Source organism: Myotis daubentonii, chromosome 4, assembly GCF_963259705.1.
Source record: "Myotis daubentonii chromosome 4, mMyoDau2.1, whole genome shotgun sequence".
NCBI classification, from domain to species: domain Eukaryota; kingdom Metazoa; phylum Chordata; class Mammalia; order Chiroptera; family Vespertilionidae; genus Myotis; species Myotis daubentonii.
The window spans coordinates 25,026,755-25,041,264 of record NC_081843.1 but is presented as its reverse complement, the minus strand read 5'-3'; the positions used below and the strand labels follow the sequence as shown (position 1 = coordinate 25,041,264).

The following is a 14,510-nucleotide window of genomic DNA, read 5'->3' as shown; positions in this document are numbered from 1 at the left end:
TATAGTGTATATCAGAATTCCTTTCTTTTTGAGGCTCAATAATATCCCATTTGTATACCACATTTTCTTTATCTCTTCATCACATTTTCTTTATTCATTTGTCGATGAACACTTGGGTTGCTTCAACCTTTTTGTTCTTGTGAATAATGCTACTATGAACATAGGTGTACAAGTATTTCTGAGTTCTTGCTTTCTTTTATTAAAAAAATATTTTTATTGATTTCACAGATGAAGGGAGAGGGACAGAGAGTTAGAAACAGCAATGATGAAAGACTTGTTGGTCAGCTACCTCCTTCATGCCGCACACTGGGGATTGAGCCCCCACCTTGGCATGTGCCCCTGGCTAGGAATTGAACCCTTACCTACTGGTTCACAGGTCGATGCTCAACCACTGAACCACACCGGCTGGACGAGTCCTTTGGTGTATATACCCAGAAGTGGAATTTTTGGATCAAATGGAAATTCTATGTTTAATTTTTTGAGGAACTGCCATATTGTCTTCTATAGTGACTATACCACTTTACATTCCCACCAACAGGTCACAAGTGTTCCAATTTCTCCACCTCCTTACTAGTAAACTAGTTACCTTTGGGAGTCGTTTAAAGAGGTGAGCAATTTCATTGAGGTGATGCCAGAGAGTAGAAGGCTGCAAGTACCTGGGAGTTAAACTGGAGCTAGTTAGTGGAGGAAAGTCTTTAAAGTAATTTATATGTAAAGAGATAAGAAGAAGGGAGAGTAAGTAGTTGCATGGAGCTTAGAGTTAAGGAAGGGGTTTTAAGATAGGAGAGAAATGGAGCCTATTTAACCCCTAGAGTGTTGGGGAGCGCGATTGCGCTCCTCCTGTCTTTCGCCAAAAGTGCCAGGAGCACTATTAAAGCTTCGAAATGGCGTCCAGTTCTAAGTCTGCTTTTATTAGTGATGATGATATCGCTAAATATGTCAATGTAGTAAAGGTTTCCTTAAGTTTTTGAATATGTAACTTCATTTACTTGCGATTCATAATTTTTTTCCTAAACTGCTGTAAAATCAGCAAAAATGCCTTGGCAATTTTAGCATAGTTCCTAGGATATTGGTTGGCACCCAAAGGGTTAAACACTGTTGGGAAGGAAATAGGAAAGAAGAAACTGAGTGGGGATGAGTTTCAGAATGCTATACTATAAAAATTTTATAAAAATGCTTTCGACAAGGAACAAAATCAAGAAATGAGAGCCTGGCCAATGGTTAAGCATCGACCCATAAACCTGGAGGTCACAGTTAGATTCCAGGTCAGGGCACATGCCGGGCTTGCCAGCTTGATCCCCAGTAGGGGGTGTGCAGAAAGTAGCCAATCAGTGATTTTTCTCTCATCATTGATGTTTCCCTCCCTCTCCCCTCCTCTCTCTGAAATCAATAAAAACATTTTAAAAAAAGGATTATGGGAATGCTGTTTTGATCTGTTGACTGCTGGATGGATGTCCTAAAAATTTAATGCAGTATTGAATTTGGCCAGCAGGTGGCAGCTTTTAAAAGTTTGTGTTTTTAAGAAGGCTTGATAGACTTGGAAAATGCAACAAGTGATGTGAAGTGATGGTAAGCCCTAGGCACTGTTATTTTAGTAACTAATGAATAATTGGCCACCTGCTCATTCCACTTTCTAAAACAGAATACAGGAACACCATAAATCATTTCAGATGCTATTGTTAGGGATGATAGATGCAAAGCAGGTGAAACTAAAGCTAACTCATTATAAAATTTCAGTGCTTTTTTTGGCTAGGGTTTAACCCATGCAAATATAGGAATATACTAATTGAGTAGTTTTTTGTTTGTTTGTTTTAAATTAGGAAGAACTGAATGATGCTGTGGGATTTTCTAGAGTCATTCATGCCATTGCTAATTCGGTAAGTGAACTGGACTTTTTGTTTTTAACTAGATCCTAGAACAGCTGTGGGCAAACTACGGCCTGCGGGCCGGATCCGGCCTGTTTGAAATGACTAAAACTAAAAAAAAAAAAAAAAAGACCATACCCTTTTATGTAATGATGTTTACTTTGAATTTATATTAGTTCACACAAACACTCCATCCATGCTTTTGTTCCGGCCCTCCGGTCCAGTTTAAGAACCCATTGTGGCCCTTGAGTCAAAAAGTTTGCCCACCCCTGTTCTAGAACATAACATTGAAGGTGAAATGCCTAGTTATCATTGCAAATTAATCATTTGGTTACATTTAGAGTGTTTACCTAGTATGGAGGAAAAAGTTAGAGCTTCATAAAGGTAGATTGTTGTTATGATATGCTTGATTTGACATAATTGCTGTCACCATTTTTTAATCCAAAGCATTTTTTCAGAAAACTTTTCTTATAAAATGCATAGGAGGATTATACTATGAGGTCCTTATATGGCTACATGAAACCAATATTTATTACTAGAGGCCCAGTGCATGAAAATTCATGCATTGGAGGGGGAGCGTTCCTCCGCCTGGCCTGCCCCCTCTCACAGTCCGGGAGCCCTCAGGGGCGGGAGGTGACCCGGCGATCAGGGGAAGGTGACTCCCCCATCACACCTCTGCTGCTGCCATTGCTGGCAGCGCAAGCCTCGGCCGGCCCTGGTTACCTGAGCCTCGGGCTGGCCAGCCACCATCTGAGGTTTGCCTGCGCCTCGGCCGGCCTTGCTTGCCTGAGCCTCAGTCAGTGGGGGGTGCAGGAGGACTTGAGGCCCTTGGTGGGGTTGAGGGGACTGGGTACCACCATCTTGTGGCTGTGGGCGCTGCCATCTTGTGAGGGCATGATGGTCAATTAGCATATTCCCTCTTTATAGGATTTTCAAAACCAATAAGAAGTAGGATAAAAAAATAAGGAACATAGGGTGAAACAATTAGGTGTTTGAAGGTGTTTTTCCCCTTAATTAGAAGAATCTAGAGCAGTGGTTCTCAACCTTCCTAATGCCGCGACCCTTTAATACAGTTCCTCATCTTGTGGTGACCCCCAACCATAAAATTATTTTTGTTGCTACTTCATAACTGTAATTTTGCTACTGTTATGAATCGTAATGTAAATATCTGATATGCAGGATGTATTTTCATTGTTACTAATTGAACATAATTAAAGCATAGTGATTAATCACAAAAGCAATATGTAATTATATATGTGTTTTCTGATGGTCTTAGGTGACCCCTGTGAAAGGGTTGTTCAACCCCCAACGGGGTCGTGACCCACAGGTGGAGAACCGCTGATCTAGAGGATGAAAAATAATTGTCTGTGTTGAGTTATTCTACATAACTAATGGAATCTTATATCGGATAGCCTAAATAATATTTGATATTTTAAAAATGTGTTTACCATTTGTGTAAATGTGCTAGAGCAGCGGTTCTCAACTTGTGGGTCGCAACCCCTTTGGGGGTCGAACGACCCTTTCACAGGTGTTGCCTAAGACCATCGGAAAACACATACATAATACATATTGTTTCTGTGATTAATCACTATGCTTTAATTATGTTCAATTTGTAACAATGAAAATACATCCTGCTTATCAGATATTTACATTACGATTTATAACAGTAACAAAATTACAGTCATGAAGTAGTAATGAAAATAATTTTATGGTTGGGGGTCACCACAACATGAGGAACTGTATTAAAGGGTCGCGGCATTAGGAAGGTTGAGAACCACTGTGCTAGAGGGTTCTGTGCTATATATGGTAGACATTTTTTCTTGTTTTCTAAGTCGTTTTAGAAAAGAGGCATCCACATGTTGAATAGATAAACTGGATCATGCTGCTGGCAGTTTTATGAATCACATATCCAAGTCAGACTGCTTGCTTGGATGCTAAATTTCATTTCTTTCCTTGAGTAGTTGGCCTTGGGAGAAGGACTCATTTCCCTGAAAAGGATTCGTCTTGTCCCTAAGATGTTGAGCTTTGCATCAGAAGCTTTCAGGCCGTAGAGACCCTCTCAGAGTTCCATGGCTGTCTCACCAGCAGGTATAGATTTGTCAAAACAGGAGTGTTTGAGAGGAGGCACACCCCTGTCTTTAACTTGGGGTAAATAGAAATTACAGAAGAGGGCTGGCTCCTAGGAGCTCTTTCTCTAAAGTAAGCAAGATAATCAGAATGGGAGAGTAATTTGGATGAGCCTGGAGGGAAAGATGGGAGTCTCTTCAGAAGTGGCTAAGATCACAGGTGTCTATAAAAGCAGAGTTTCTGGTCACATTTGCTTACATTATACACACTTAGCCAGCAGACTTTAGATAAGTATAGTGGGGCCTTCACTTAAGAGTGTCCCGACTAACGAGTTTTTTGAGATACCAGCTGTCTCTCGGCCGATTTTTTGCATTGAGTTGATAGAGTAATTTGAGTTAAGGAGCTCCTTCACGAGCTCGGTCTCAGAACGAATTAAACTCGTAAGTCAAGGCCCCACTGTAGTTGGCTTGACTGAGGCTGACCCTAAAGAACAGGGATGTGGGACATCAGGAGGCTTTGAGTTCTCTTGTAGCCATCATTATAGTTTAGTTAGCTGGGACATGTGTTCACCTTGTACAAATTCAGATACCGTATCTTGCTGTGTTTCTATGTTTCCTCTCTTGTCTTCCACAGAATAATTCATAGTATGTTGCTGATCTTTGGTAGTTTATGTCACAAACCATACTATGAAAAAAAAGCCCTATTTATTAGTGATGCAGAAGTTTAAAATTTAAGTTACATATCTTAAAAATGCTAACATTTTAAGTTAAGCTCTGTAAAGCTAGTGAACAGTAAATACTCTTAAATATTTATGTCACACCAAGTTCTTTTCCTGTCACCTTTGTAGTAAATCTATGTTTTCTGTAGCTTTAAAAACTATATTTTACTGACTTTACACTTACAGCAAAGTTGCAAAAATAGTACAGAGTTTCCATGTGTTCCTCACCTAGCTACCCCTAATGTCAACATCTTATATAGCCATACAGTTATCAGAACCAGGAAAGTAACATTGGCACAATATTATGGATTAAACTGTAGACCTTATTTGAATTTCATCAGTTTTTCCACTAAATATTTTTTCTGTTGATGATTTTATCTAAGATCCCACATTACATTTACTTGTTATTTCTCCTTAGTCTTCTGCAGTCTGTAAGCTTGATATTTTTAAACAGTATTGCTTGCATTTTGTCAAATGTTCCTCAGTTTGGATTTATCTGATCTTTTGTATGATTGGACTGAGGATATACAGTTTATACAAGAATACCGCTGAAATGGTGGTTCAAAATGTTGACCTTAATCACTTGCTTAAGGTGGTGTCTGTTAGACTTGTTCACTGTGAAGTTATTACTTTTCCCTTTTTGGTTAATAAATATCTCAGGGGAGATATTTGAGCCTATGAAAATTTGTTTTTTTCTCAAACTTTTGCCCACTAATACAGGATCTATCAGTGGATCTTACCTGCGGCATTATTACTCTGGTGTTGTATGGCGAGTTTGTATTTTCCTCTTTCTACATTTGTTCTTGGAATGCTTTTATAAGGAAGAGCTATCCCTTCTCCCCTGTTTATTTAATAATTTAAAAAATGTATGAGTATGGACTCAAGGAAATACATTTATCCTGCAGATTAAAATATAGTATTTTTATTGTTTATACTAGAGGCCCAGTGCACGAAATTCGTGCACTGTTAGAGTCCCTAGTGGCTGCTGGCTGGGTACGCCCTCCCTTCCCCCGGCTGGCCCTGCCCCCTGGTCGAACTCCTGGACAAATTCTCTGTTAAGGGGACAATTTGCATAGTATATAGGATTGTTTTTCAACTTGTACCATCTGTGATATCTAATCACAATACTGTTTTTGTATTTCTTTTCTTCTCAGCCTCCTTCATTTATAATATAGTTAGGTATTCATTTATAATATAATTAGGTTTTATTAGTGTTAGTATTCCATATTGGATTTCCTCCACATCTTTTCTATAGTTTCAATCAATACTTGATATTTCAGCATTGAATTAGGTATTCAGAATGTGCAGAAACACTGAGCCTAAAGGACAGCTTGTCTGTTAGATTTGGGAAATGTTATATAGAATTATTTATTTCAAATAATTAATGTTTAGCCCTATGAGTCAAGGAGTGTTACTCTGAAGGTCCACTGGGACATAGTAAAAAGCTACATTGTAGTGACCTGATGCTTTATGTTAAAAACTAGAGGCCCAGTGCACGAGTTTGTGCAAGGGGCTCGGTCCTCGCGGCCCCAGCTGCCTTGCGGCCCCGTGGTCCTGCCCACTGGTCATTCCTGAAGGTAGTTCCGCCGTCTGGTCTAATTAGCATATTAGCTCTTTCTTATATAGGATTATATAGGATGGTATCACCGGCTAGCTAACTTAAGTCAGTGGTTCTCAACCTTCCTAATGCTGTGACCCTTTAAAACAGTTTCTCATGTTGTGACCCCCAACCATAAAATTATTTTCGTTGCTACTTCATAACTGTAATTTTGCTACTGTTATGAATCATAATGTAAATACCTGATATGCAGGATGTATTTAGGCGACCCCTGTGAAAGGGTCATTCGACCCCCAAAGGGGTCGCGACCCACAGGTTGAGAACCGCTGCTCTAAGTTGATATTCCATTTTGGTAGTTTAATTTTTATCAAAATGGAGTGAACTTATAGCATACATATTGTACTTCAGTTGGTTGAAAAACAGTGATTTTACTGAAAATGGTATTTAAGAACATGCCCATGAATTTTGACACAAATGATAAAGAAAATGAAAATTCATTTTGTTTATTATAATGAGAAAGTCATTTTTATCTTTTAGCTTTGTTATGTATCTTTTAAAAATAAATGAGTTGTCTTAAAGAACACAATTCTAAAGTAGATATTTGGAGTTTGAGTGTTTTCAGATTTTACCTTTTTAAATTGAGCCCTTCAATCAAAATTTAGTACTCCTGATTCTTGTGGGTGGCCAGATTAATAAAAATTAGAAAAGAAGATCAATGAAATCAAAACCATTTGGAACTTTTATTTTGCATTCTATATTTAACACCCCAAAATTGAAAAAGAATGAAGCCAACCCTAATTTTCTTATTTGCACATATTTATGACTTTTTTAATGTGGTAAAATAAGTTTAGTAGAAAATCCTCATAGGTTTTCACTCTCCAGTCCCACTATAATTTTGTACTGGGAAGTCTTTTTCCTAACCTTGACTTTCTTTAGGGAAAACTTATTATTGGACACAATATGCTCTTGGATGTTATGCACACAGTTCATCAGTTCTGCTGTCCCCTGCCTGAGGTAAGTGACTTGTCAGCCTGTGTTGAAAATTCGTGGTTCTTTATTACTGAGAGAGTGTTCTCTACTTGAGTGTTGTTTTCTTGTATGCAGCATGTTCCCAGAGAGGGAGAGTCTCCCAGAGAGGGAGATCATGTGCTTAGGTGTACATTTTAAAAAAAATATGTTTTTATTGATTTCAGAGAGAGATAGAAACATCAGTGATGAGAGAGAATCATTGATGAGAGAGAATCATTGATTGGCTGCTTCCTGCACGCCTCCCCTACTGGGGATCAAGCCAGCAACCTGGGAGTGTGCCCTGACCAGGAATCAAACTGTTAAGTTCCTGATTCATGGGTGGATGCTCAACCACTGAGCCACACTGGCTGGGCTTAGTTGTACATTTTTGAAGGATTGTACATGTATGTACAGGCCATTTTTTAAAAAATATATTTTATTGATTTTTTACAGAGAGGAAGGGGGAGGGATAGAGTTAGAAACATCGATGAGAGAGAAACACCGATCAGCTGCCTCCTGCACACTCCCCACTGGGGATGTTCCCGCAACCAAGGTACATGCCCTTGACCGGAATCGAACCTGGGACCCTTGAGTCTGCAGGCCGACGCTCCATCCACTGAACCAAACCAGTTAGGGCTGTACAGGCCATTTTAAGGGATCTTCAGTCATCTGCCATTGCCAGAGCAAGGCTAAACATTTGTTTTATCTTAATGTCAGTGGTTTGCTCAATTAATGCTGGGTAGGGATTTCTCAGCCACAGGTGTGGTTATCTAGTTTGCTACTGCTAACATTAGACATAGCAGGACCATTGAAGCTGAGTGGTGCATTAGGTCAAGTGAGCTGGATCAGCTCCTGCCAAGTTCTTGATTACCTCTTGCTAAACTGCTTCCCTTAGGTTCTCTGTTGACCTTGTTTTTTCCTTTCACTTTTGGAGCCAAGTCGTCTCAGTTCAGGAAAGCATGAGCTTCTTTGGCTCAGGAAAAGAGCTTCTCTTCTGTCTCTTCCCCTCTGTTCCCTAACTGCACATGGCCTCATCTCGCTTGTCTTCCCATCTCCTGTATTTCCTCTCCATATTTTCTGTTGTTCAGTGGCCTCACTTTTATAACTTCAGCCGAGGACAGTGACATTAGTCTCGCCAGCTCCTCTGAGAACTGGGAACACAGCTGATGCTAGATTCCACACGCCCCTACCTGGCGAGCCTTCAGACTGAATGGTATTTAAAACTTACAAGTTTCAGAGGAGATATGTAACTTGCGCTACCTTTCTTTCCTTTTTATTGCCTCAAAACCAGTTCCTTCTATTGACTCCTTTATTATAAATAATACCCAGTAACCAAGACTATATTTAACATTGGTTTTGACTCTTTCTCTTCCTCCCAGACCTGGTCAGTTAAAAATCCTGACAATTTTGTTTCCATACTGTGTCTTGCATTTGGATTCTTTTCATTTCAATGGCAACTAGCCTGTTTTTCATCTGGAGTTCAGCAAATTTCAGACAGGATTCCCTGACTCACTTTAATCTTCAGCCCATCCTTTAAATCATAGGTTGGTAGGTAAACTTTTCCTATAAAGGGCCACGTGGTAAGATAAGTATTTGGGGTTTCCAGGCTGCATAGCCTATGTTATAACCCAACACTGCCATTGTAGTCCCAAAACTGCCATAGAATGCATAAAGAAATGGATGTGGCTTTGTCCTAAAACTTTACTTAAAAAATAGGTGGTGGGCCAGATTTGGCCTGCAGTCCATAGTTTGCCAACCTCTGCTTTCAGCTGCTACCAGATTAATCTATTATTCCTTCTGGATTGGAAGATACCTGCTTTGGAGTTTAGTCTAAACTTATACATCTGCAAAGCCTCAGTTACTTCCCATTTCTAAGGGGACATTGTCCCAGCAGCATCTTGATGACTTTCCTTTAGAAAGTCCTCTGGAGCCCAGCTGTGGACACAGTGGTTCTGTCGCTCCCCTTGTCCTATTTCTGTGACGTTAAGATTGTCACTGCTTCTCATGACAACTGTATCACCCTCTGGGACTCAAAGACTTCATACTTGTGAGTCTCAAAACAAATGTGATGGGTGTGAATTTGCATTTTATAAATATAAAGATCTAATATTTATCTCTTATTGGCCAAACAGACCAAAGTAGCAGCTTCTCTCACTTAAAAAAAAAAAGTTTTTATTGATTTTTACAGAGAGAGAGGAAGAGGGATGGAGAGGTAGAAACATTGATGAGAGAGGAACATCATCAATCAGCTGCTGCCTGCACGCCCCCTACTGGGGCTCGAGCTCACAACCCCAGCATACGCCCTGGTCAGGAATCGAACCAATGACCTTTTGGTTCCTGGGTTGATGCTCTACCGCTGAGCCACACCAGCTGGGCTCTTGTGACTTTTTGACCTTTAAAGCAATGAAGTTATCAGTGAGGAAAGTGTATTTAATACTGTATTTATAGGTGTTTTGGATACCAAGCAGAGTTTGGCACATTGGAGGCATTGAATATTGATTGAACAAATGAGTGCCTTCCCACTGTGCCAGTTTTATAATCTTCTGATAATGTATGTCTCTGTTCACATCACTGACCCTGCTTAAAATTCTGAACTAATCCCACTTCTTTGTTTCTCTATACAGTTGATTCTTTTTAGCTTGGCATATTAAGCTTTCTATGACTTGACCTAACCTTCTCGCATAGTCGAGCCACTCGTTATTCTCCTTATTCCAAGCCAGAATGGCTCATTTGTTCCCTGACAAGTGCTTTGTATGTTTGTGGTTTTGGAATATAATTTCCTCCAACTTGAATTTTCTCTAGCCTTTCTCAATGCTTTCTGTATTCAACTTTACCTATCTTACCATGGTCCAGCTTATGCCTCCTCCAGGAAGTTTTCCCTGCCTGCTGCCTTGCCCAACAGGTGATCTTTCCTTTTTCTGACCTCCCACAGAACTGTGTGCCTGTTATGGTGCATGAATTTTGTCTTTACAGCTTAACCCCCTTCTCCTGTTAGGTGATTAGTGTCTTGGACAAGGAGTATAACCTTGTTATTGTCTTTGTTTAAATGCCTAGCATAACAAACAGACAAAATAAATGCCTAGCATAGCATTTTCTAGGTAAGCTCTTAATAAATGTTACCTTGAATGAAACTATGTTTGAATCACATTTTAGTAGAAAGAGCCACATGATCTGTTGCAAAATAGGCTGTGGATTAGGATAAGTGGTTTTATCCCTTGCATTATTACTAAGGTAACCTGAGTAAGTTACTTAACTTATGTTCTATCATTGTCAGAGGAGAAAGTCATTTTCTTCCATCTATCTTTGGAAGCAGTGATATAAATGAGAAAAACTATGTAAAATGGTAGAACTTCTGGTACCAAAATATGCATTTAAAAGTAACTAAAAAATCCTTATTTTGGAACTACCTTTTAAGGGAAAGTCTCTTCTTAATCTTCATGGTACTTCTATATGACCTTTTAGAAGGCGCTGGTTTAGAACTTTACTATTGCTGGCCTTGGAAGTAGCCATAATTCTAAATTTTTCTTGCTTGTCAAGCTTTGTAATGGTATTGAGAGAGTTTAAACAGTCCTCATTGCATTTTTGTTTGAGTTAGCATTGAAACCCCTTGTTCATGTATTGCCCACTAATTTAATGATAGCCATTTGAAAGCTGGTAAATTTTACAAAAGAGCTACATACAATCTGTATTTACAGGTTTGACGAGCTCATTGGGAATGGCTGAAGAGAAGTGTAGTTACAAAGGGTCAGGAGTATGACGGTCAGTCTATCGAGGCAATTATGCATATAAATGAGTTAATTTAAAATTAGAGCAGTCTCATTCAGCTTTAGACTTCCTGATCAAAATAAACTCGGGAAATGAATTGTCTAATGTAGGTACTTGCTATTGGTGCCATGTTAGCAATTTTCTGAGTAGCTAAAACAGGAATTGTGTGTATATTGGAAAGTGTGTGTTTTAATGGTAATTTATATATATATATATATATATATATATATATATATATATATATATATATATATGTATTAAATCTTTATTGTTCAGATTATTACATTTGTTCCTCTTTTTCCCCCCTATAGCTCCCCTCCTCCCAGTTCCCACCCCACCCTCCGCCCTCACTCCCCACCCACTGTCCTCATCCATAGGTGCACGATTTTTGTTCAGTCTCTTCCCGCATCCCCCACACCCCTTTCCCCCCCAAGAATAGTCAGTCCATTCTCTTTCTATGTCCCTGATTCTATTATAATCAACAGTTCATTCTGTTCATCAGATTATTTATTCACTTGAATTTTAGATTCACTTGTTGATAAATGTATATTTGTTGTTCGTAATTTGTATCTTTACCTTTTTCTCCTTCTTCCTCTTCTTAAAGGATACCTTTTAACATTTCATATAATACTGGTTTGGTGGTGATGAATTCCTTTAGCTTTTTCTTATCTGTGAAGCTCTTTATCTGACCTTCAATTCTGAATGATAGCTTTGCTGGGTAAAGTAATCTTGGTTGTAGGTTCTTGGCATTCATCACTTTGAATATTCCTTGCCACTCCCTTCTGGCCTGCAAAGTTTCTGTTGAGAAATCAGCTGACAGTCGTATGGGTACTCCCTTGTAGGTAACTGACTTTTTTTCTCTTGCTGCTTTTAAGATTCTCTCTTTGTCTTTTGCTCTTGGCATTTTATTATGATGTGTCTTGGTGTGGTCCTCTTTGGATTCCTTTTGTTTGGGGTTCTCTGCGCTTCCTGGACCTGTAAGTCTATTTCTTTCACCAGGTGGGAGAAGTTTTCTGTCATTATTTCTTCAAATAGGTTTTCAATATCTTGCTGTCTCTCTTCTTCTGGCACCCCCATAATTCGGATGTTGGTATGCTTGAAGCTGTCCCAGAGGCTCCTTACACTATCTTTGTATTTTTGGATTCTTTTTTCATTTTGCTTTTCCAGTTGGGTGTTTTTTGCTTCTTCGTATTTCAAATCTTTGACTTGATTCTTGCGCTCCTCTGGTCTGCTGTTGGGAGTCTGTATAGTATTCTTTATTTCAGTCAGTGTATGCTTAATTTCTAGTTGGTCCTTTATCATAACATCAAGGGTCTCACTAGATTTCTTGAGGGTCTTATTAAGTTTATTGGCGGTTTCTAGAAAATTCTTGAAAAACCTCAAAAGTGTGGTTTTGTACTCTATATCCAGTAGTTTGCTTTCCTCCATTTCTGTCATTTGTGTCCTGTTTCTTTGTCTCGGCATTTTTTATGCTTCGCTGTGTCGATAGAGAGGCTTTCTTTGCTAAGTGTCCTATAGGGCCCGGTGGCTCAGCCTCCCCAATTACCTGAGGTAGACACCCTTGGTGCACCCCCTTGTGGTCTTTGTGCACAGTCTTGTTGTAGTTAAGCCTTGATTGTTGTAGGTAACACTGGGAGGATTTGACCTCCAGGCCAATTGGCTGTGAGAATCAGCTGTGTCTACCGTGGGAGAACTGCTGTGCTGAAGACACCCTTATGGGGCAAGACTTGCTTCAGTGGGGCTTTGGTGTTCACTGAGTCTGCCCCCTGAGTGTGTCCCTTATGGATCTGCGGAATTTTAATTGATGGTCCCACTCTGACCACTGGGTACACTGGCTCTTGGATCTAAGGAAGTGCTAATCTAGCCTCTGCCTGAGGCTACCCAGCAGAAGCCAGCTGTAAAACAATGCAAGTTGCCCCGGGGCCTTGGGGCAGCTGCAGTTTGTTAAGTAATTTTCAGAAAGGGCCGGGCCTTTCATATGCAAAAGCCTCCGTGCACAGCTTGGGCAGGGCAGGGTCCCAGGGTATCAACAGGGCGGGCGGAGCAAACAGTATGGCTGCTCTCAGTCCTGTCCTCAAAGGCCCCGGCAATCGCTGCGTGTGCCTCCGAGAGAAAGTTGCCCTCGAGTTCTGACTGACGCCAGACAGTCCCGTTTCTCCCGTATGAGTCTGGGTCCTCAGAGACTCGCCCGGAACTGGAGCTCAGAGCCTGAGACTCCCTCCCGATTGAAAAAGACAATCGTGACCTCAGCCGCCAGCCCTCTCTGCATGCACCTCTGCACCTTTGTATTTTACTTCCGCACCACACCTCCTCTGAGTCTCGGTATGCTTTTCTCTTTCCTTCTAGTTGTAGAATTTCCACTCAGCCAGCCTTCCTGTGGTTCTGGATGATGTCCGTTCCGTCTTTTAGTTGTATTTTTTAAGTTGTTGTGCGAGGCAGCAATCTCCGGTGTTTACCTATGCTGCCATCTTGGTTTCTCTATATTTTTTTTATTGATTTCAGAGAGGAAGGGAGAGGGAAAGAGGGAGAGGTAGAAACATCAATGATGAGAGAGAATCATTGATTGCCTGCCTCCTGCATGCCCCCTCCTGGGGATCGAGCCCACAACCTGGGCATGTGCCCTGAACAGGAATAGAACTGTGATCTCCTGGTTCATAGATTGATATTCAACCACTGAGCCACGCCGGTTGGTCTTTAGTGGTCATTTTAACTAACATTTCAAAGGTATTCCCAATAAAAGAATAATCTAGTTTACAGTATTCATTGCCTGTATAAACCATTTTTTAAAATAAAATTTTAGTCTATCATGATGAATTTGTGTAATAGAGTTATTGCTGAAAGTTTTCTTTATATAATAGAAACCTATGTCCCCCCCTCCTATTTCAGTCATAAAATACTTATATTTGTCTGTTTTGGTTATGCAAAGGTTTCGTATCAGGCTATATGATTCCCAGTCAGTGAGCAAATAATGAAGATATTTAAAAAGTTATTATCAACTAGAAACACGTCTGGCAATTTAGCTTTAAAGGGCCTGTATGAGGTATAATAGTTAGTTTACGAAGAGACCTATGGAACTAGAAATATTTATGTATGTTTTTAAAACTATGAGTGTAACAGTAAAAGTGTAACAAGTCCACTTTCTTGTTTTTTAGGACTTAAATGAATTTAAGGAGATGACAACATCTGTTTTCCCCAAGTAAGCTTCCTTTCCAGATTTGTCTTTCATTTAAAATAGTCATCATGGCATATGTAATACAAATAGGTGTATAGTAATTTTTTGAATCCATTAGATCATGATTACAGTCCACTTCATATAAGCTGGGAAATCGTTTATTTAATAGCTCCAAGTTTGTAATGGTTTGCTTTTATAATTGACTAGAGGCCTGATGCACGAAATTTGTGCAAAGGGCTCTGCCCTCGCAGCCGCGGCAGTTTGCCTTGGCCCTTGCGGTGGCGACTTGCCTCAGCCCTCCCAGCCCTGGCTTCGTCCGGAAGGTCGTTTCGCTGTCTGGTCTAATTAGGGTATTAC

At 40.0% G+C, this 14,510-nt stretch overlaps 1 protein-coding gene across 2 annotated transcripts in view; it reads left to right on the top strand.

Annotated features, from left to right (window-relative positions):
• The window catches only part of PARN (poly(A)-specific ribonuclease), a 172,343-nt gene that overhangs the window by 23,157 nt on the left and 134,676 nt on the right, over positions 1–14,510 (top strand). For both annotated transcript variants that reach the window (XM_059693217.1, XM_059693219.1), the window contains exons 12-14: positions 1,821–1,877; positions 7,145–7,222; positions 14,134–14,177. In XM_059693217.1, coding sequence (XP_059549200.1) covers positions 1,821–1,877; positions 7,145–7,222; positions 14,134–14,177 — 179 coding nt within the window. The remainder of the gene's footprint in view (positions 1–1,820; positions 1,878–7,144; positions 7,223–14,133; positions 14,178–14,510) is intronic.